The sequence below is a fragment of the Gobius niger genome (genome assembly GCF_951799975.1).
Source record: "Gobius niger genome assembly, chromosome: 3".
In the NCBI taxonomy this organism is placed as follows: Eukaryota; Metazoa; Chordata; class Actinopteri; order Gobiiformes; family Gobiidae; genus Gobius; species Gobius niger.
In genome coordinates this window covers 16,747,542-16,769,704 of record NC_136854.1, presented here as the reverse complement: position 1 = coordinate 16,769,704, position 22,163 = coordinate 16,747,542, and the positions used below count along the sequence as shown (strand labels likewise).

Below are 22,163 nucleotides of genomic sequence, written 5' to 3'. Positions count from 1 at the left end.
TACTGATATAACTAGGAGGAAAAAAATGTGGTGCAAGTTTTCTCTCATTTTATGTTTACATATGAAAAATAAAAATGGTCAAAATCTTAGGGTTAGAGCCAGGTTTAAATGCATGGTTTCATTTTTGTTTACATATTAGCTACAAAGATATTTCAGGGATTTGGGATATCTTATCAAAGCTAGGAATTAGATATTAGAAAGTCCTCCTGAAATAAACTTGAAAATATTGCTAAGACTGGAAAGTGTGGCGCGTGTAGGAGCTACTAAAGTGGAGAATGTGTTGCAGGAGTGTAAAGAAAACCTCATTTTGAGAAAACAGGTTCTGAACTTTGTAAGATCTGCACATGCGCCCCCAGTCTTTAGCCAAAGCGGTCTCCCTGAAAGGAAACGCCCATATTTGGATTACAGCATCATTTCAGTCGCCTCCCGAGCTACACGTGGATGCCACACATGTGAATATGTGGGAATGAATAGGCGTGTGAAATACGAGTGAACACTGCTCTGTTGCAGTTATTTCCTGGAAAGGATGAAGGTGAGTTGCGTCTTTTTTTATTACTTACACTGACATTAAAACTGAGAGGTTAAAGGAAGAAACTAGCAAAAAATGACCATATATCATCAATAACAAAACTTCCATACACCTGGGGAGGATTATTGTTGAGCTGCTACAACAATGAACACCACGACGATGGGAGAACATGACCCACACGTTTTGGAGTTCGGAAAAACTGGAGTTTGTGCAAAGTAGGTTACTGGACTGAGGACCTTGTTGCCTTGAAGCGAGTTAAGACCCCATCTAGTACTCGCTTTAAATATTTCTTTGCACAATATGCAGCAAAAGCATAATAAAGGCGAGCAGACAGTTTTGTTTTTTTTTAGATGCAGGTGCCTCTGAGCAGGTGAAATCCCGCAAGGAAGTATTTAAAAACAAAACACCTCCAACCCTGTCTGTTTGAATCGCCGTCCCCATTAACAACGCTACTTATCACATCATCTGCCTTCACACGCATGTAGCCTCTGCTCGCCGGAATGCTAACAACCGCTCCGTGTATATCCCGACAGCTAACACTCGCACATTCTACTGTCTAAATCAACCGGCTTGCACAATGACACTGTTTAGCTCTGGTTAGCATCAGCAAACATTCGCCGACTGGCTGTCAAAACAGGGGCATAGCTCAAAAATGGATGGGAGAGAACCAGCACGGTTTGCACGACGGGATAAATCAAGTTGGGATGCTTCACCCAGTGACCCAACGGGCCAAGGGTTTTATCAGCGAGATCCCGGCTTTTCCACGCACCGGACTCGTAAATTCAGTCGTCCGGGGCTAGCGCAGAGGTGCCGTGTTTTGGCAGGGGAAGACATACTGGTCAAAGGGAGAGGCTAAATAGTGATTAGGACGATGTACAAGGTAATAAATATGGTGGGAGCAATATCTGCATGCTCAGGGTCTGGGAGGCCAGAGAAGGCAGGCTGATTACGGGAGGTGATAAGAGAGGAAATAAAGCTCGGGCGGAAATTTATTGGACTTTAAAAGAAGTTTAAGGTGTATAATGTGAAAGATTTGGACAACTTTGATGGGTGTTTGAAGTTTTAGGTAAATCCCCAACTTCTGTGAGTACAAAACACCATTGTTTTTGTCGTAGCTGAGGGTGGATGTGCTGGGGCAAAACTATGAGGCGAAAACCAAGAGCTGCTGACAAGACTTGCCTTGAAGTGAAGGCAATTTAAGCGTTGAAGTTAAGGTGTGGGGACTCCAAAACACAGTGGAGCATCTCCCGGAGAACCTTGAGGGCGCCACCTCGCATCAGTTTCCTTATTTCAGTCTTTAGAACTCTTGCGAAGGAGACAAACTGGCTTTAGGTATGTGTTTCGAAAAGGAAAAAAGGGACTATACAGAAATATTCACCACAACTGCCTCTAAAATCCTGCGCTGTCACTCAAAAAGATGATCATTCGGATCCGAAATGCCGTCATGCACGAGCTGAATATAGAAGCTGCAGCTACACGAAAGACCTGAGGTGGCAGTAGTGAGTATAAGCTTGCATCTAGTCCCTTTAATACCATTTAGTGAGGGAACCATTAGAACAGGGGTGCCCAAAGTGCGGCTCGGGGACCAAATGCGGCCCTCAGACCAATTTCACAACACCAGACATGGCACTTTTTACTACAAGTTTCATAATTCTACACAATTAAAGAATCAAAATCAACATTTCACGGTGGGAAAGAGCTGGTTTTGAGGCTCCAAACCTAACTGAAGGTGTGGGTCATGGGTAAAAACTTGACAAAACACCCTCCGTTGAAATTTTCACTGCATTGCCCTCCACACTGTTTACAATATACTTTAAAATGCGGCGCTCAATGAAAACAGTTTGGACATCCCTGCATGAGAAGAACAGCTCTTATTTAAAGTGGAATAATCATGCCAAATGGACTTTGAATCACGTTGTAACATTTTTCCCTCATCAAAAACATTTCACTTCAATCATGCACATCTGAGTAATCCTGTTTACTTTGGCGGTTTCTTCCTCTGCAGTTCGCTTACTTCTTTTTACTTTTTATTGCAAAACAAGATAAAACGGTCCTCCACATTTTGCATAAATCACCCTACCCATTCTGGCCAGTTCTGCGCTTGAAGTGTGTTAATTAAAGTGCCACTGATTTGTTAGCATGCCACTTGTGACAAACCAGTTCCGGGCCTTGCATATTTATTAGTGTTTCTCATTGACACTGCTGCCTACAGAGGGCGCTGCAGGCCAAATTGAAATCATGACAACACAGTCCACCTCCATTAGCATCATATTCCATACAAAAACATTATTTTACAAGTTAAAAAATATCAAGGCTGAGGCGTCCGAAAGAATGTTTACAAAAAAGCACAATAATTGATGATGTTTCTGTGGTATTAGTTTGGACCAAAAGTCTGAGTGTTGTACAAAGCCTGTACTATTGCCCCAGTCAGATCCTCCAAAACAGCCCCTATAAAAACATGTATTTAAATGTAAATGAATCCATGGGGCCATAATAGTGACTACTACTGAACGCTGTGCTCATTCTTGCAATTACAGCCATCAGAGTCTCCCAGCAGAGAGATGAAATATGACTTTTATATATCTTTGAATTTACTGCCGTCGCCACAAATGACTGCTAATGTACAGTTACCCCGTCAGGCCTTTTAACAGCGAGTCCATTTCTCAGAGCCACTTCCATTACCTGCAGTCAGACGTATATTAAGTCTGCGGGGCTTTCGGTTTTGGACTCGGGACGTCCCCGTCAGAGCGCGAGCTGTTAGCCTATGCTCTCCAGCTCCCCGTTCGCTGCGAGTTTTTTCCTGAAGCGGACAGGAGCCAGTCTAATCCCCCTGATATGAGGAGCGCCCCGAGACCTGACAAAGCATTCCTCAGATAAAGACACGCGATCGCACACAGATGCCCTGGAATTCCCACAGTTGGGGGCAGTAGCAGCGAGCGGCAGGGACGGGCTGTCTTAAAAATGTGTTGGTGAGAAAGTTCTTTTTTTTTTTTTTTTTTTTGTCGGACATGAGAACTTGACATCAACCCAGCGGAGGCTCCGACTGTAACTCCCACTCCTCACCAGGCACCGCGGTTTCTTGGATGAGCAAATTCAAACCAGATCAGTGGCCGTCCAGTCTCACCTGGGCTCGTCTGTGGCTGAAACTTCACTTTTAGAAGGATTTTGTTATTCAAAGTTATTTATCGGAACAGAACATTGTGGCTTTGTCCCATGTTTCAAACGTTTAACCTCTTACCTTAACCGACCACATTTCCTCCAGTTCAGCTTTACTCAACTCTAAAACTTCACGACTGCAGGGCAACAGTGTAACGCTTCATTTGAAAGCTAAGGCCAGAGTGTGAATGGGTGACTGGTTCCTTTCTGTAAAAGCTTTGGGCCTGATAAAGGTAGAAAAGAGTCCATTTACCATTTACCGTTTCATCGCTGTTTCGGCGCGTCTTTGTAGTTTTTTTTGTTGTGCTTTTGTTGTTTTTTCATTGTCACTTATTTGTTTCGTTTTTTATCGTTTTTTTTCTGTTGCCTTTTCGTTGTGTTTTCCATCACGTATTATTTTTCCACCTTTATCACCTTTGTCACGTTTTTGTTATATTACTGTTACTTTTCTGGCACGTTTTTTCCGCTCTTTCATTGCTTCTTTGTCGCTTAATTTGTCACGTTTTTGTCTTTTTTTTTTCGGTTGTTTTTTGGTTGCGTTTTCATCCTTGTTTCTGTGGCTGTTCTGACACTTTGTTTCAGAAGCTTTTTAGATTTGGGTAAAGCCAAACGGGAAAAATGTGCTTGGTTCAGGCGGGAGTTAAGAGGTTAATAAGTCAAACTAGTCATACTATACAACCCACATCAAACCCAAGCTACATGCCTTTTTCAGAATGAAGTATTTCAGGTGCACCTTCAAAAAAGTTCGGGGGAAAAAAAGCTAAACAAACAAAACAACATTTATGTATTGTCATGGGCGACGGTGAAGGGAAACGCTTCTTTCTTTCAGGATCTAAGTCTTTTTTTGTGTCAGTTTGGCGCTTTGGAAGCTTCCGCAAAAACTACAGGAAAGAAGTCTGAGAGATAGTGCTGACACAAAACGCTTTTCCCAAACCTTTTCTTTTTTTTTTTTAAAGATTTGGCAAGTTGGCCCCTGGGTTTACCGAGCCGAGACGTCTTCCACGCCTGTCTTGAAAACATCCCCCGCAGCTATGTATGAATAACCTGTTCAGTGAGAAAAAGGCGCTATATCTCCAACAACACACACAAGTGGTGCTGACAAAAACGGATAAAGCTGTCATTTAGGCAGAGTTTTTAAAAAGGAAGCTCTGGCTTAAAAATGAGTAGTTAAACATTAGAGCGCATTTACAAAACAAGTTGGATGGTGAGCACATCTCTTCCGCCTCTTACCTGTCAAATGACCTGAACTGCGTTGGGTCTCGTGCGACGTCTCCCACTCCCAAAAAGGCCGGCGGGAGCAGACTGGGGTCCACCGTGAGGTCATCGGTGGGCGCGCTCACCAGGCTGCGCAGGATGTCCTTCACGTTCTTGCCCTTTGCGTCGGGCGGTTGGGAGGGTTTGACCTCGGCGGACAGAGTGGACAGGGCCTCGGAGATGGCGTCAGGGCCCTGAGCGGCGCTGGCGGAGGAGGACAGCTCTGCCTCACTTGCCGCGGTCGAGGTGTGGTCGTCGCCGATGCCAGAATCGTAGCGACGCAGTGAGACGCCGTTCTCCACGTCCGCGCTGACTGATGCTGCGCCGCTGTCTGGGAAGTGACGAAAAGATGGAGAATGAGACGAGCAAGATAGAAGCTTTCTAAAGCCAAATGAAAAGAAGAATAAACAACAGGCCAGTTTGTAATATAGAAAAAAAGCCAGTCTCCACCTTTGATCTTTTCCTCCCTAGTCCCTAACCCGTCATTCATTATATAGCATTATATAGCAGACCAATGGTTCCCACTTTTTTCTTCCCCTTCATGCTGTAGTGGGGCCGCACCCCCCCACTTCCAAAACTATGGCCACTACAAATGTATCAACGCATGACAATAATTGCTAATAGTGACTTATTTCAAACAAATAAACTGAAATTGGAGTATTTATTGTACCTGTAGTCCTTTCTCAGAATTCTTTGATGATATAAATTTGCTCAAATAATAAATATAACTTGGACCCTCTGCAATCCCAGGTACCCGTCAGGTTGGGAGCCACTGTAGTAGACTGTGTAGTCAAAGTTGCCTACTCGCTGTGTGTTGTCACACATGCTGTGGCTGCAGAAAGGGGTGAACCCGGTGTCCGGAACGCCAGCAGAATTAGTGACTACATCTATAATAAGTTGCTAAACTCCCAGAATAATGCATTACTGCGACCAACCGAATTCAAGAGACAATGTGTAATATTTATGGATAAATATCAGTAAGATTTGATTTATTTCATATGGATTTTACATGAATGGATTATTATTCTTTTACTAAAGAGAGGAAGCTATCGGTCATTTAATAGCTCAAGCTAAAGGCAACTTTTCACCCTAACCATATTCAGGCTACTCTAATGTTTTAGACCTTGTTGAATTGAAAATCATGTTTTGCATCTTTTTGGCCTCCTTTCTGCCCGTTAAAAGCAATTTTCCACATTTCAGATCTGGAACAGCCTTAGTTTATACCAACATTCATTCTGTTTTTATTCCATTACTCTCCAGTTAGATTTGATGTTAGTTTTGGATAGTTGGATAGTTTTGGTGATTGCTCCTTTGCCATTGCTGTGCCTAAGCTAAAGTTTAGGTTAAAATTCTTTCAGATGCTTTACGGTGTGTTATGCGTTTTGTTTTGTTTAGACTTTTTGTGAAGCCATTTGGTTCTGGTGTATAAAAAATACTTTGACCAACTGATTGATTGAACAGCCCAGTCATTTCTAACACAGTAAGGATTTGGGACAGTGCGGCGCCCCCGCTGCATACCTGTGCTCCTCGCAGACTGGGACCTCTGAGGGCCTTTCTTGTCGTTCTGGGGCTCCAGGATGTCACGATACTTTGACACCATCAGAACAGAGATGAAGTAGACCACGGCCAGCGCCAGGAACTGAGCCTGCTTACTGTCCTCCTGGAACAAACAAGCATACACTAAACTATGTGCATCTCAGACGTGGAAGACAAGTTTAAGGAATTCGAGAAGTTAATGGACTTGCATAACCTGTATTAACAGCACAACAACCAACTATGCTGAACCTGTATGGAATCTACTTGCATAGTCCAATAAAGCATCCCTGTACGTCCTCATCATGTGCACTCACGATATCTCTGAAGACCACCGCCCGGAGACGGTTTATGTCCATGTCCTGCAGCAGCCTGTCCAAGTCTCTGATGGGGGACATTCCACCCGTCACAGCATCCACAGGACTCTGCATGAATGAATAAAAAACCCACACCATTACCACTCTATGTCACCCGCGAGTGTCCTTTTGCGCACAGCGGCTTTATTAATCTGGAGAGGGCTAAGGTTTCAGGGCTCGGAGCAGCGATTCCTCTCGAGATGCTGTCCTTAACGTAATGGCTTTTCTATAGAGCCGCTGCATTATGAATGAGCTTTAGCACCCAGTTCAGGGAAGAGCCACGGGACTGTTACTGGAAGTCGCTGTATCAAATCAAAAGGCCAGTGACAAAAGGGCGGCTTTTGTTTAACACGTGAGAGAGCAGACGATTCAATATGTTGTGGACGTGAAGGGCAGTGGTTCTATTTCTGAGAATAGCTTTCTGTTATTGAATATTGTCATTCTAGAATTCTACAATTTCTTTTCTATTTATTAATCAAATTATTTGCTCTTATTCATTTATTTGGAGGTATAGACTATAAAGCTGACTGGACTGAATTCTGCACAAGAACCACATGCATTTCTGGGTGTGCAGGTTTATTACTGCACAGAAAACACTTTGGGGATACTGTGTTGGGACATTACATTTCTTTAATAATTGCAGTCATTTTGTTCATCTTTACCTGTGCAGTAGCCGACTTGGACGTTCCGAGCACAGTGGCTGTACGAGTCGAAGCGTCTTTGTTCTGCTTTATGCTGGCTTGCTGACATTCTAAACAATTCCGCACAGCCATAGCACACACTGAAAAAAAACAAGAGGTAAACAATGCTGTTATTATTCCTGTTAAACCATAGTATTAGTGTGATATAAAAAGTAGATTAATTTCATTTGGGTGTATCAAAGTCATCATCATCTTTATAACCTAAAAACTTTAAAAGGCTTGAATTATGATATATTAAACTTGACGATCTACGAGAGAGCTCTGGAATAGAGTTTGACCATGAATAGGACCCCGCTTTATGACGTCCATCGGAGGGCAGACATTTTGAGTTTTGAAGAGAGAAATTGGCTAAATATGGCAGAAGCAAAACACCACTCCAAGCATGTTTTGAAAAGGAGGGCTGGACATAACATAATAACAAAGAAGGAGAGAAGAAAGGAAGGACAGAAAGAAGGAAAGGAGGGAAGGAAGGAAAGGAAGGAAAAGGAGGAAAGAAGGAAGGAAAGAAAGAAGAAATAAAGTAAGTAAGTAAATAAGGAAGGAAGCAAAGAAGGAAGGAAAGAAGGAGAGAAGGAGAGAGAGAAAGAAAGAAAGAGAGAAAGAGAAAGAGAGAAAGAAAGAGAGAGAGGAAGAGAGAAAGAAAGAGAGAGAGAGAGAGAGAGAGAGAGAGAGAGAGAGAAAGACAGGAAGACAGAAAGACAGGAAGACAGAAAGACAGAAAGACAGAAAGACAGAAAGACAGAAAGACAGAAAGACAGAAAGACAGAAAGAAAGAAAGAAAGAAAGAAAGAAAGAAAAAAAGAAAGAAAGAAAGGACTTTGCCGAATGTGGTTTAAAAAGCTTGGCGAGTGCAATAATATCTGACCTTACACCTTTAATTCAATATTTTAGTTACCGTATGTTTTTGTTCCAACAGTGTGACAGTATAAACCGCAAGCGCAGCATCACTCGCAGACAAAGACCAAAGCCGGTGAAAAAGCTGTGGTCGTGACAAGGTCAGTGCACTGGCCAGCTCCGGCCCCATCGTTCAGTCTTCCCCGCCCCACCTCTGCTCCACACCAAGGTCACAGTGCGGCCCGGGCCCCTGAATCCCATCTACCATAACAAACGACACTGTGGCTGCGCAGATGCTGACCAGGCAACAAGAGGTGTCCTTTTTACCACAAAATATACCTCAACTTCAGGTGGCTTCGGAAAAAAACGGTTTCATTTCTAATTTAATGTACCATGTTGGAGCCGCGCCCATCGGCAGACCCCACCCACCCCCACCCCTTCCTCCGCGACTGTTGTGTACCTGACAACTGACAAATGCTAACACTGAACCATTTAGATTACCGAGGAGGGAATTATTCCGGCTAGGAAAGGGTTCGCTTTTTCCATTAGGACTACTCTTTCATACGGCCATTTATAAAAAAAAAAAAAATAACAGAATGGGGAGGGAGGGCTGGGAGGGCTACAGACGCTAAAACCTTGTTACAGTCTTGCTAAATCAGATTAGATGCCTGCTATGGGGAGCGCAAACCTCATCAAATATTCATTTCATAACGGCTGCTTTCTAAACTGGGACTTGTAGCGCCGCAGCATTGCTTTCCACAACACAACAGCAAAATATTTAGGCTAAGAGCTGTTCCTTGTTGAATTTTGCTCAACGTGCTTTCAAATCCTTCCATCTAAAAGCAAAAATGGATAGCTGCATGTATTACGTCTGTGGACAAACCAGAGACAGAGCTCATAAGAAAAAAATGTTTTATGGCAATGGTAACTAGACTAGAGCTTGGATCTGGAATCAATCATTTTATTGTGATATCTTTGACGCTACCTTTTGTTATTTGGTTTGGTCCACGTTTCATACAAAATGAAAGCAAGACCATTTCTTTATTTCTTAACTTCTAATTGTTTAAATGAGCATACACTGACACTACTTCTACACGTTCGATAAGAGCCTGCTTGTGCTGCAGAATTCTGTTTGCAGGGAGTGCGCGGCGCACACAAAATGAATAATGTATCGATATCTTTTATTCAGTTGGAGCGAGGCGCGGCTTTTGATGCTGTCAGAGAAACTTTAATAGCTTGCAACAGAGGGGAGGGAGAAACAGGGCCCGGGGCAACACAGCGAGGTACAGTACCAGCCAAGGCCATTACGGAGAACTTACTGTATCATGATAGCAGCCATTTTCAAGTGTTGCCATGCACGGGGGTTACAATAACAAGATAAGAGAGCGCTGATGTGTGCGGAGGAGACGAGGAGAGGAGAGGAGAGGGGAAGAAGGGAACGGGATACAAAAGAGAGATGGAAAAGGCTGTGGGGAGCTATGACTAGACACTACGCTGCACTGATATGGAGTGGATCAATGAGCGCAAGAAGGGCTTTAGGAGGAGGGAAGTATTAATATGGAAGCAGTGAGATAGCAGTGCATAGGTCAATAAGATCTATAGGGGAATGGGAGAAATGCAAGTGAAGTGATACTCTATTCAAGAGGCTTAATTAAATAGCTTATCGTGGCACGTACAAAACACTTTGGAGAGAAAGTAGTTTCAGGAAATCCAGTCTGGACTACTGTAACTAGTGAAGTGTTGTGTGCTGTGGGGGGTAACATCAGGCAGAGGGATACACAGAGACTGGACACACTGATCAGAAAGGACTCCTCTGTGATTGGAGCCGATCAGGACTCTGTTTAATCTGTTGCTTTTCTGTGTGACTAATGCAAGGAGCTGATAAACTGGATTCAATATCAATAAAGTATATCCTATCGTATGAGTCGTCCGCACCCTCTAAACATGCTAAAACCAGCATGCGAGCCGAGCTTCCATGCTAGCAAATCCATGTCATCCATGATAAAGTGTTCTGATAATGTTTTATTGGCTTTTAAAATGTGGAGGTCACTTTTGTATTCTATATGACACAACATCATTCAGAAAACACTGACTGGAGTGCATCAGCAGTAAAGGTAAACAACCAACCACTATAGGTATACTGTAGTTTTTGTGAGGGAACAACATCACCTTTAAAATGTCTTAATTATTCTTATCATTAAGTGAGGTCAGTTATGGACAAACAGTCAAATGGTTTCTAAAGAAAAAAGAAAAAAAATAGTTACCAAGTCGAAGGCACTGTCTGAGGATGCCCCCAGAGGACATGTTCTTCTCAGCTTCTATCTCGGTGAAGTTCAGAGAGCTGGCAAAGACCAAGACGTCCACAAGATTGATGAGGCGCTGGAGGTAGGTGACTGAGGCCTCCAGTGCCAGGCCCTGGGACGGCTCAATGTTCTCCAGCTCATGCTAGCACAAAAACAAGAGGCAGATGTCAACCATAAAGGCTCTTATCAAAACGACTTCAAGGCATTACTCATGTGATTATAGTATCATGCTGCTACATAAAGTGGTGTAAAAACTTCTGAAGCTATTGTATGTGATGCATTGGCTTTACAATATTGCTTCTATCCTATATATGACCACATGTTATTTCGGGGGGAACGTGGACATACAGTAATTGAATTGTAGTCTGCACGCCGCGCCCTTTTCTCTTTTGCAGCGGGTCAATGGCAGAACTAAAGAATTATGTCAGAGAGCCACAGTCAATGGGGTCATGGAAACAAAGTAACGATGTTAGCAGGCAGCTAACTGTACCTAATGTGATTGGGAAAGGTCAATGTGGATGGATGCCATACATTCTGGGTTTACGGCGCCCCAGATGAGAAGAGCTTCACCCCTTAGTCCTTCCATCGCTCGCTCTTTGTCACTCCAGTCCTCTGTCTACCGCACTCTTTCTTTCCCTGTTCCTCTTTTTCAGTTTATCCCTTTATTGATCCATTCATCTGTCCATCTATCTCTCTATGCATGCAATGTCTATATCTCTTTATTGATCCATCCACCAGTCTCCCTGTATTTCTATCCATCTTTCTATCAACCTATCATTTATCTTACATCTACACATATCTACCAATCGTTCTCCATCTACAGTATCTACATATCTATCTTACCCCTATTTTCTCCCTCCTCTTACCCTCTCTCCGTCTCTATTTCCTCCCCTCTTTCTCCCTCACCCCCCTGGGAAACGGGACACTCACCGAGGAGGAGGTGGCGGCCGAGAGCAGGGGCAGAATGCCACCACAGGCCATGATGAGGTTGTCCACCACCTGCGAAATGAGGTGGATACTGTTGTGCACAAACACCACATTCTCGCTGCTGTTCACGAAATCCAGGATGGTCTTCGTGGAATGACTGAAGGACAGACGGAAGACAGTCAGGTACAGACATAGCCTCACACTTTATGAGTACACGACCTTACAATAACAAAAGCATCCCATTTTATCACAGCAATTTGCAAAGCATTTGTAAAACACTGCGTTACTCAAGTCTCATTTCGTGTTTTTGCACCAAACCAAGTGCTTTATCCTACCTTCTCCACATCTGGACATCCGTCTCTATTGAGAAGAGCAGGTCTGTGAGGAGGCGCTGGTGCATGTGGGACCAGCGGAACTCTGGGATACGGAACATGGTGGAGCGAGGGGCTGATGCGCCGCCGTCTCTGGCCTGCTCTGAGGGCGCGCCTGCTGTCGCTGCTGGCTGGCTTTGGTTTGTGTTCTGCTAAAGTAAAGGGTTGAGACTCAAAAAGGTGCAAGTAAGAATGATTCACACTAAAAATGACTTTTCTTGAATAAACTGAGTTCTACCTACTGCCAAAATATAGCCCTATGTTGTCTAACAAACTCTATATGACTAAAAATGAAGTAAAGTTAAATATTCATACTGTGGTGGACGTCTCCTTCAATTCAAGTCTCTCGGTGTCTAAGGCCACATTGGAAACGTCCAGTCTGGCGATTTTAATTTCTTTGGTCTTGCTGGTGGAGTCTGCGCTTGCCTTCATGGCGGGACTAGGGAGAGCTGGGCTTTCTTGAGAGGCTTTGGAGGATGTGTCCTCTTCTGTGGTTACAGCAGCAGTCTCTGGAGGTCCATTTGACTGCTCTACACTCTCCTCCTGTGCCGTAGATGGTGCTGTTGTGCTTGAGGACGGCTGTTCCTCAGCTGTGGGCTCGGTCGAGGATGACTGCTCTGTGGGGGGTTCTTCTTTGGGCTGTTCCGCTGCATCTTCTTGAGGTGAATCCAACTTTTGACTCTCTGTATCTGAGACCTCTTTCTCCTCAGCGTGTTCACTCTCAGCAACTTCCTCCTTGTCCGCTTCGGTTTGCCGATCCTCCTCTTTAACTTCCTCCTTATCTGCTTCGATTTTTGTCTCCTCTTCCTCTATTTCCTCCTCATTGACTCCATCCCCTTCCCCAGTTGAAGCAACCATTGACTCCTCGCGGCTTTCCTCGGCATCGCTAGCACGCACTTGGTCGCTCACTGATGACACGTCGACCAAATCTTCATTGAAAACGGACGCTCCTCCCAGTGCACTGTTATTCAACGGTCTATCTGACTCACAAGCTGGCTGCTCGTCCGACTCCTGATGTTCTGAAACCTCTTGTTGGTCAGACTCCGCTTCATTTAAAGAGTCTTCGGTCATCGAAGTTGACGACTCGCCTTTCACAATTTCAGATTTTTCCTCGTCTGTTAAAGCACTGTCCGTGGTCGACATTTCTTTATCTCCTTCTGATTTGACCTCTGTGCCAGAAGGAACTTCCAACTCCGCCTCCTCCTGGCTGTCTTCTCCTCCAGCTAAAATATTGGACACGATTATAGAGTTCTGCTCCCGTTCATTTTCCGCTTCACGACTGGTTTCACTTGGTGTTGAATCTGGGAGCGCTTGGGAGCGCTCGTCCACGGTTAGTTCAATGACTGTAGAAGGGGCAGCTTCTTCTGAAGGTGAACCATTGATGTCCAGGGTCTCTGAGCTCTGGCTGGCCAGAGAGATGGAGCGGATGGTAGATGAAGACTCTTGATGCTGGTACTGGCGGAACATGCGGGCCAGGTTCTCCTTGTGTTGCTCAAATGTCACCTAAAAATACAAAAGAAAAAGGAAATAGGATATCAACATACTGCATAAAAGGACGAAAATGTAGTGTGTAATGCCACTGTAGTCAAAGTTACAGTACGTGTTACTTCATCATATTCAAACAGAAAAAATTCGAACACAAGGCAACTCGATGCGCCTTACAAAAGAAGGAGTTTTCTATTGTGTTAAAAGTTTTTAAAAAGCATTGGTTGCAATTGTTTTCTCATTTTACATCTCAATTAAAGATGCTTTGTGGTTCGAGTACTTTTCTCAAACTTATGGACGACTTACAGGAAAGGTGCCCTACAACTGGTGCATGAACCGAAGGAGAATGTCAAGATCCACCTCAGTACTTTAATCCTGTGTGTAGACTAAGGGAACCATAAGAGAAGCGTCTACAAACCTAGTCCCAAAAAAATTACTACTCCGAGAAAACCATTGTCGTGCATCCCATCGAAGAATCTGCTTTTACATCCGTGTTGTGATGATTTCGATCGGAAAAACACACAAATCACCTGACAGTTTCTTTTGCGGCCTATTGAATTGTGGTACAACGGGAGTACATGCTTCGGCACTGCTTAATAATGAATATGCCATCCGCTGTCTGCAGATAATCAATGGTAGTCTTCTCCCGTCAAGATGTTACGTCCAATAAGCGTACAATTTGCTGCTGCGCTGGTTGACGTAGCTCCTATGGAACCCAGTCTACTGAACTTCTGCCTTATTTCAGAAATCATTGGAAGAAATCTGCTCCCTCTGTTCTTTTTGATAATCTTTTCATGCGTCTTCTTTCCCTTCCAATGGGAAATAAAGTACAGAATCAAGACCCTCACAAAACACTCCTTATTATCGCCGTACATAACCGCAGGGACCACTCGCAAGCCACCTGATCCGTGTTTAAACTTTTCCCTTACTTACAAATGGCTAACCACGGCCTATTAACCCCCATCAGTCTCCTCTCCATCTGATACAGGTCCAACCAGAAAGCTCGTCTATACGGACATTGGCGTTTGAGGAAGAGCCCGTCTGTGTAAGCAGTCATAGATTAGCGCGAGATGCTATTAGCGTTTGTCTGCGAGCCGTGCCAAGTGCGTGTCCGGCATTGGCAAATCCTCCCACGCCTAATTTAAGACCCCTGCATTAATCATGGGGCTCTGAGGACAGAAAGTCAAAGATTACAGAAACAAGAGGGAGAGGTGGTAGGATGGGAAGGGGGGGGGCAAACGAGACAACACTGTTGGTGCTTTTTAAGTTAAATAGTGATGGGATTCATAAATCTGAAAAGGAAGCCAAATTTTTAACCTTGACCTCAGCCTTAACCGAGCACATTTTCTCCAGTTAGGCATTACCCAAATCTAAAAGCTTCAAGGAAAAAGCGTCAAAATAGTGATAAAAAAACCCAACAAAACAAGCGACAAAAAACACAACTAAAAAAACTATAAAACATAACAAAAATACAACAAAAACACAACAGAACTGTATGAAAATGCAAAAAACAACACATCAACAATGTGAAGAAAAATCTTAGATCAGTTTTGTTGGTCTTGGCTTTCAAATGAGGCGTTACACTGTAGCATAGCGGTTAGCACTCGTGCTTGACAGCTAGAAGGTCCGGGGTTTGATTCCCTCCTGGACGGGGCCTTTCTGTGTGGAGGTTGCATGTTCTCCCACTGTCTGCGTTCCTCCGGGTACTTCGGTTTTCCTTACCACTAAAAACATGTACAATAGGCCTGGATGAATGAGAGTGTGCTTGAGAGTGCACATGGGGAACGACAGATGGAAAATAACCCAAGGCTACAATCCGGTGTGGCGTGTTCATTAACATGCACTGTCCCGACCAAACAAACCAATAAACAAACAAACACTGATCTATAGGCTGTAAGTCAAGAAGCTTTTAGATTTGGGTAAAGCTGAGCGGGAGAAAATGCACTCGGCTAAGGCCGGTGGTAAGAGAGGTAGATTGCTATGATTTTTTTTGATTAAATGGGTCAAATTTCAGGACATGTTTGTAGAGGCTAGGGTTCTTGACACACAACACCACCCTTTGGAGACAATATATTTTTGCGCGGAAAGGATATCGTCTACCTTGACTAACTTTCTATTGCCAATAATCGTGTAGCTCTTGGTGTCAGAAGGAAAGAAAACTAGAGCTAAAACGGCAAGTCATCTTCAGTGCAAAAATCTCTCAAGTTCTGTTAGGTAGTTAATTACATTTCTTCAGTGTACATTCGTCTATCTTTTGCATTAAAAAAAAAGATCTGTCTCTTTTCACAAATGATGTGCATTCAAACCGTTTCGCGTTAAGGGCTTGTTCTAAAGATCCAATTCTGTCACGCCGGGCTGTTTGTGCAGAAAATGAAGGATAAGGAACAAGAAAGGGATGACACAGACAGGAAGAAAGCGAAGTGGGAGAGAAAGAAGCTGATTATTTGTAATTAATTAGGCGTTATTGTCCTAAATTAGCCTGCTACACGGGCGCTCATTAATCTTCCGTAGCGAGGAGCAGTGATTGGTAATCCATAGCTGCTTTCTGTTCTAAATGCACCAGTAGTCCGCCGCCTCCGACTTCCATCTTGTTTTTTTTTTCTCCCACCAATCACACGGCCAGACCTTCCACCCCATTAGTTTGAGCTTAATTTGACAGGAATATAATATTTTCATTTTTTCACCAATGTACTAAACAAAGTCACAATGAACAAACGCAGACTTGCAGACAGGATTCCCACCACTCACAACTGCACACACAAAAAAATACTTTAGGGGTTTCAGATTTGATGAAAAATTATGTTTTACGTGTAGCAGTTTTGTCCGAAGTTCTGATAACCTCGTCCTTATGCTCGGGGGAGCAATTAATTCTATTTTAATCAAATCATGATCAAATCCATCTCAATTATCAGTACCTTGGTTGTTAAAGAACAGGTCTACACCATTGTTTGGACTATAAAATGACCTTTGTGGAATGAAGTGGAAACTATTTTGTGTTAAATGGTACTGGAGTGGAAAATATTGCTGAGGTTTATTTTGAAACATGTCTCTATTTGTCTTTAAATGGGCTAGATGCAAGTTAGTCATTATATGCTCACTACTGCCACCTCAGGTCTTAGGCGTAATTGCAGCTTCTATATTAAGCTTGTGCATGACGGCACTTCTGACCCGAATTAACACCTTTCTGAGTGACAGTGCAGGATTTTAGAGGCTCATTCTACACATTAGGACATGGCTGGAACATGTAGGGGGATGAAAATACTTAGTTTTAACATTTTTAAATTATGATTTGCTTTTATTGCCATATCAACTTCCTTATTTACGGTCTCTTCATGTCATCCACAAAATAGCAATTAGTCTTTGTACCAACACTGTACTTGAATCTATACAGACTTTTTTCATTCTTTAAGTATTTAGATAGCTTGTGGGCATATTTGAATGATTTTCACAATTCACAACGAGAGAAAGCGTCTTCTTTCTCAGCCACAAGTTGGTGCAAGTTTCTCCCCGCAATTAAAAAAAAAAATGCTTGCAATCGAAGTCCACAGACGTGAAAATGATGCCAGAGCATAACGTCATAGATCCAGGATGCAGTCTGTAGTGCACATTAAGATGATGTATGCCGGCCTTAAATGGGGCTCAGTTAGCGATCCGGTTACCATTAGACGGAGGCAGTAGTAAACGTCTGTGGTTTTCCAGAAGAGCTTCTATATGTATGTGCAGAAGCGGCTACAGCGGCTGAAGCAAATCTGATTTAATTTTATTCCGACCGGCCGCAGAGGAGAGTGGAAAAATGCAACGGTAATGTCTCAAAGCAAGGTGGGCTGCTCTAATGCGGCAGGTAACATGGGAGGAGAATGCTCGATACGATTTGTCAATATTGATCCTTAAAATTGTGATTTCTATTTGCGAATAATCTTCACAGTTGCACAATACGCAATCATTTTCAGCTGTCTTACTTCACTCGTCTCCGTAGTCTTACATTCCCTCCATCTTCACAGCTATACCGATACCTCAGACCCTCAGCAGAAAGTAGCAGAGTGCTGATCTTCGGAGAGACCCCCGCAGTGGTAGCCAGGGAGTCCCCATTTAGATCAATAGATAGGGAGTAACCGCAAAACAAAGGGGAAATGGGGAGGGCAGTGGTGGCTCTAATTGGATTAGCGAAATGTAGTTCGTCCTCCAAAATCAATGTCATCTGCTACCGCTGAGGAAGGCCGTGTGGTTTCACTGGGTTTCTCACTAAATGACATTCTCTTTGCCTGTAGTTATATGTGCACAGGATTATCTGTAATTTTTATCATGTCCTGTGGAAGACGAGGCTCTCTCTGTGAAAAGTCCCTTGAGCTCAATGTGTGGTTCTTTTGTGCTGTTGTCCAACTTGAAATCAAAACAAGCACGCATTTTTCAACAGAGCAGTGCTTACAGTCCGGCTCTAAAGGCTGAACAGTGTTACAATGGGCTTGTTTTATGAAATATATTCATACTGTACTCAGTGAGGTAAACAGACAATGCATAATGAAGTGACTGCACTCTTCAACACCTGATCTATCGCCTGTTGGCTCCTCAGTATTGTCACCTTTAACTATTCCCTCGTCGATGTGTTTACCTAAAAGTCGTTGGCACAAAGTATTCACAGGTAACTGGACTCTCAAAGTCTAATATAAAGAATATAAGGCAACCTAATCTGGTACAGAGCAGAAATACAGGAATAGGAGGCATTGGCAATATGTGATGAAATGTAACTGATAATAGAGACAAGAGGTACAGAGAGAACAAAGAGACTACCACATCTGCATATTGAGTATGGAAAGGACATGGACTGGGGGCACCTTGGCAGTGTGAGTGAGACCAGAATGTGAGTGTTAGGGTCTAGTGTCAGGGACCAGATGCACCCACATCTGGATGTTCAAACCCCAGGCTACTTCTGCATGCAAATTACAAAATATCGTAATCATTAATGAATGATAGGACAGTACAGAAACTTAATCCTAAACAGGCCCTCTAGTTGATTATGATGTTGTTTGATAAGTCTAATTACCGGAATAATATCCATTCATTTGCTGGAGTTCAGTTTCCGTTCTAAAGGGAAAAAAACATTGATGATGATTATAATAATGCAAAGAAATCTAAATGTTGCTCCGGTGTTTTGGGTCATACGGCTTTGCAGATGATATTAGACAAGATGAATGTTCAGGAAAACTACACTTTGAAATTGATGTCACAACGAGATGAGAGAAAATATGTATTTGAGAATCCGAAATGAATGTACAGAGAGGCTCCCAGTGGACTGTGTATTTATGAGCCTTGTTTCTCTGATTGTTCTGCATGACTTCAATGAATATTCAATGGACTTGGAGAGGGCTTCACAGAATCCAGCAGCCCAGGAGAAAAGGAGGCCAGTGCAGTGCACATGTTAACTCACATTCACAGAGTGTGTGTGTGCGAGCGCACTGATACACAGCCCGCAGCAGTGGGAGGAGAGAGCAGCAGTGACAAACTGCTGCTCTGCTACGAAGGTGGCAGGAAATCTATCAAACGGGACAATAAAATTGCAATTGAGTTTCTTTAGCTTTTTTATAGCAGATGCATGTATCTTGGAGGCTAGCACCCGCTGCAAACTATCCAATTCACACACAAGTGGGTCCCAGCACACAAGTGCACTACACCATACAAACGCCCGACTGGCAGTGTGTGACTGTGAAAGAGAACTGGACACAGACAGTGTTTAAACCGTTCAAGGTTTTAGAGTGAAAACCCAACTGGCTTGATCTACAAAATATAAACATCATTTTAACCTATTCTTGTATTAAACTGGGCACATTTTTGACAATGAATATCTTACATCAGGCCCATGAAAGCCTATGATGTCTAATATTGAATCTGTTACACTGTCATATTTGTTTGCATGTGTCATACTCGCTTCACGCTGTCTTCACCGTCCTAGAAACCCTTCTTCCTTCCCCAGAGTCACATGAGCACAAACTCCTGCGCCTCTGAGCCTGCTGGATTTCCACAAACCATCTCTGTGACATTTTAATTTTCACTGCAGCTGGAGGTTACTTCCACATTGTTTGAAGGTGTGGAGAGATGCATCCAAACACAGCTCGCATCTGCCAGCCAGTCTAACTGTGCCCCCTGCTGGACCGACCCTGCAGCAGCATCTACGCCACATCAGAGCGTCTCATATCACCAGCACTTCTTTAACCTTCAATCTGCCAGGCTTAAAAATCCCCCAGACCACAATCTGACACCAACCTCAATTACTTCAGTGCGCTGGAAAAGAGGAGCGTAACGCGATATCAACACAGGGTTACTAAAGCGGCGTTCCGGACTGGGCTTTTGGAAATGGGAAGTGCCAGAAGTTTATTTTTATCTGTACAATTTAAAAGGAAAGAGAGTCTATGTATAAATACAGAGCGGAAAAGGTTGGTGGGCTCATTCCTATTGGTTTATACTACAACAGGCTTTTAAATGCCCATCTCAGAGCAGCGTAATCTGATGGGCACACAGACGCAGGGCTGTGACTGTAGAGACAAAGTGAGGCAATGAAGCATTCTCCCCTCTGATTGGAGGGATTGGATTAGGACTCTTTCAAAACACACTGGAAAGTGGAACCTAACACTAAATACTTTATCATATGCTGAGGACACTGTATACAAAATGGCAGTGTTCATAAGGAGGAGCGAATGTGGGAACGAAATCTACACACAGTAATATATTTACATTTAATACCAACTTTTGATCCACACTGGCAATTTCAAAATATGAATCCACAAGCTGCTAAAAAGCATCGTAACACTGCAACTATAACCATATACAATCACAGGTGAGAATTGATACATTATCTTATTTTTTTATGCTAGAAAAGTGGGCATATCTGTAGTATTTTTGCATTAAAGATTGGAACATTGTCACTGTAAAGACAAAACCATAAGACTCTCAGGATTATATACTGGCTTGAGCACTCTCTGCAGGCAGCACTGGGAATGACACATTACACAACCGTGAAAACAGGCTTTCTTTTTCAATTCAAATCATGCTAGCAAATCGGTGGCGCCCTGATGAACACAGTTCAAGTGCAGAACGGGTCCGGAGATTAATTACTGGTTTTAAAATGCGGAGGAAACTTTAAAGCTCTATCAAATACACAAAACTACATTAACAAATACTGTACCACTCCAGGGACATTTTTGACAAGGGAACATTTAAACAAGATAAAAAGTCAATTTTGGTAACATGTCTCCTGAAAAGCAAGTGTGATGAGTTTTAACATTCCTCTGTCTTTACTGAAAGACACAACGGAGGACTGCAATGATTCAAGACAGAATCTGCCACATGTAACGGCGTGTATGTGCATGTCTGTAATGAGCGCTCTGACCTTGGAGTGGGTGATGGACAGCGTGTCCACCCAGACCCTCCAGCCGCCCCACTCGTACTTGATGGCGTGGTACAGCAGGATTCGGAAGATGGCGTAGACCATCTCGGTGATTTTCTGCTCCTCGGTGGAGCGCGGGTTGATGAAGCACAGAGAGAGCATCCACTCCTGCCACACGGAGCACTGCAGCAGGCTCCTGCAACAACAACGGCAGTGTGTCAGCTGATGGATAAAAACTATGTTGAAACCTAAGGAACATTTTTGCTAACACAATCAACCAAAAAACAGAAATAGAACCACAAAATACATTATTCCTAGATTATATCCCATTACCATGTTACTACTGTGCTGTAAAAGCAAGACAAAAATGAGGGATATCGGAAGACAAAAACAAAACTGAAGAGAGGGGGTAAATGGAAACAAGATCCAATATCTTAATGAAATCATTTTGATCTGATGTCTTATTAATTAATTTCATACCTAAATCTGGACTAAAATCAGAATGAAAGCCTCAGTTGTTGTCATAATGAACAGCCGTAGTGAGGCCCTGAGCGCCTGCATCTAAACCAAACAGTGGGGAGCTTACCTGCGGTTCTCGCGGCTGTTATTGAACAGTTTGATCATGTCTGACAGGAAGACCCGCCGCACCTCCATGGTCTCCGGAGAGGGAGCCGAATTCTTGAGCAGAGCAGCGATTACCTTCAGGATCTCTGCGAGGAGCAAACACAAAAACACACCGTTTGTACAGTGTCGCCGACGGCAAACGGTGCATCCGCCTGACTGAGCTTCTTTGACAACTGCATGCTTTTGCTTATTGTTCAAATATTACCCAGGGCGATTACAGACTAAAGCAAATAAGCTACATGACCACATCAAACCCACGCTTTATTGTGAAAATCTAGTGACAAAAAGCCAACCAAGAGTATATTAGAATTTATCTGTTTCAATTCTATTTGAACGACCTGTGCATAAATAAACCACAATCCACGAAGACAACAAGCAATCAAAATTGGTTGGTAGAATAAGGGTTGCACAATATATCGCAAAAAATATCACATCGCGATATTAGGTTATATGTCGTCTTCATCTGACTGAGAGTGACGCTTTTTTTTTTTGGCAAACTTTATAAATAAATAAATAAAGTTGGAGTTAAAGTTTTCGTTAAACATTTCCTAATTTATTCACATTTTTGTCTTGTTTTGACACAATTTGTTGAAAAACTAGTTACTCACCATTTGTGTTTAATTAGAATGGAACTTATCGTGTTGAAATGGTTTAGTGAAATATTATCGCACGTTACTGCAATATCGTGCATCCCTAGGCAGAATAAAAATAT

At 43.1% G+C, this 22,163-nt stretch overlaps 1 protein-coding gene across 15 annotated transcripts in view; it reads right to left on the bottom strand.

Moving 5' to 3' along the window:
• The window catches only part of lrba (LPS-responsive vesicle trafficking, beach and anchor containing), a 462,623-nt gene that overhangs the window by 399,978 nt on the left and 40,482 nt on the right, over positions 1-22,163 (bottom strand). For 9 of the 15 annotated variants that reach the window (XM_079552680.1, XM_079552675.1, XM_079552684.1 and 6 more), the window contains exons 20-29: positions 21,414-21,537; positions 20,831-21,023; positions 12,280-13,467; positions 11,929-12,116; positions 11,597-11,750; positions 10,628-10,808; positions 7,491-7,609; positions 6,790-6,897; positions 6,458-6,599; positions 4,916-5,270 (exon numbers count right to left, since the gene is read on the bottom strand). In XM_079552680.1, the coding sequence (XP_079408806.1) occupies positions 4,916-5,270; positions 6,458-6,599; positions 6,790-6,897; positions 7,491-7,609; positions 10,628-10,808; positions 11,597-11,750; positions 11,929-12,116; positions 12,280-13,467; positions 20,831-21,023; positions 21,414-21,537 (2,752 nt within the window). The remainder of the gene's footprint in view (positions 1-4,915; positions 5,271-6,457; positions 6,600-6,789; positions 6,898-7,490; positions 7,610-10,627; positions 10,809-11,596; positions 11,751-11,928; positions 12,117-12,279; positions 13,468-20,830; positions 21,024-21,413; positions 21,538-22,163) is intronic. The other 6 variants (XM_079552682.1, XM_079552681.1, XM_079552687.1 and 3 more) reach the window with 3 other exon arrangements.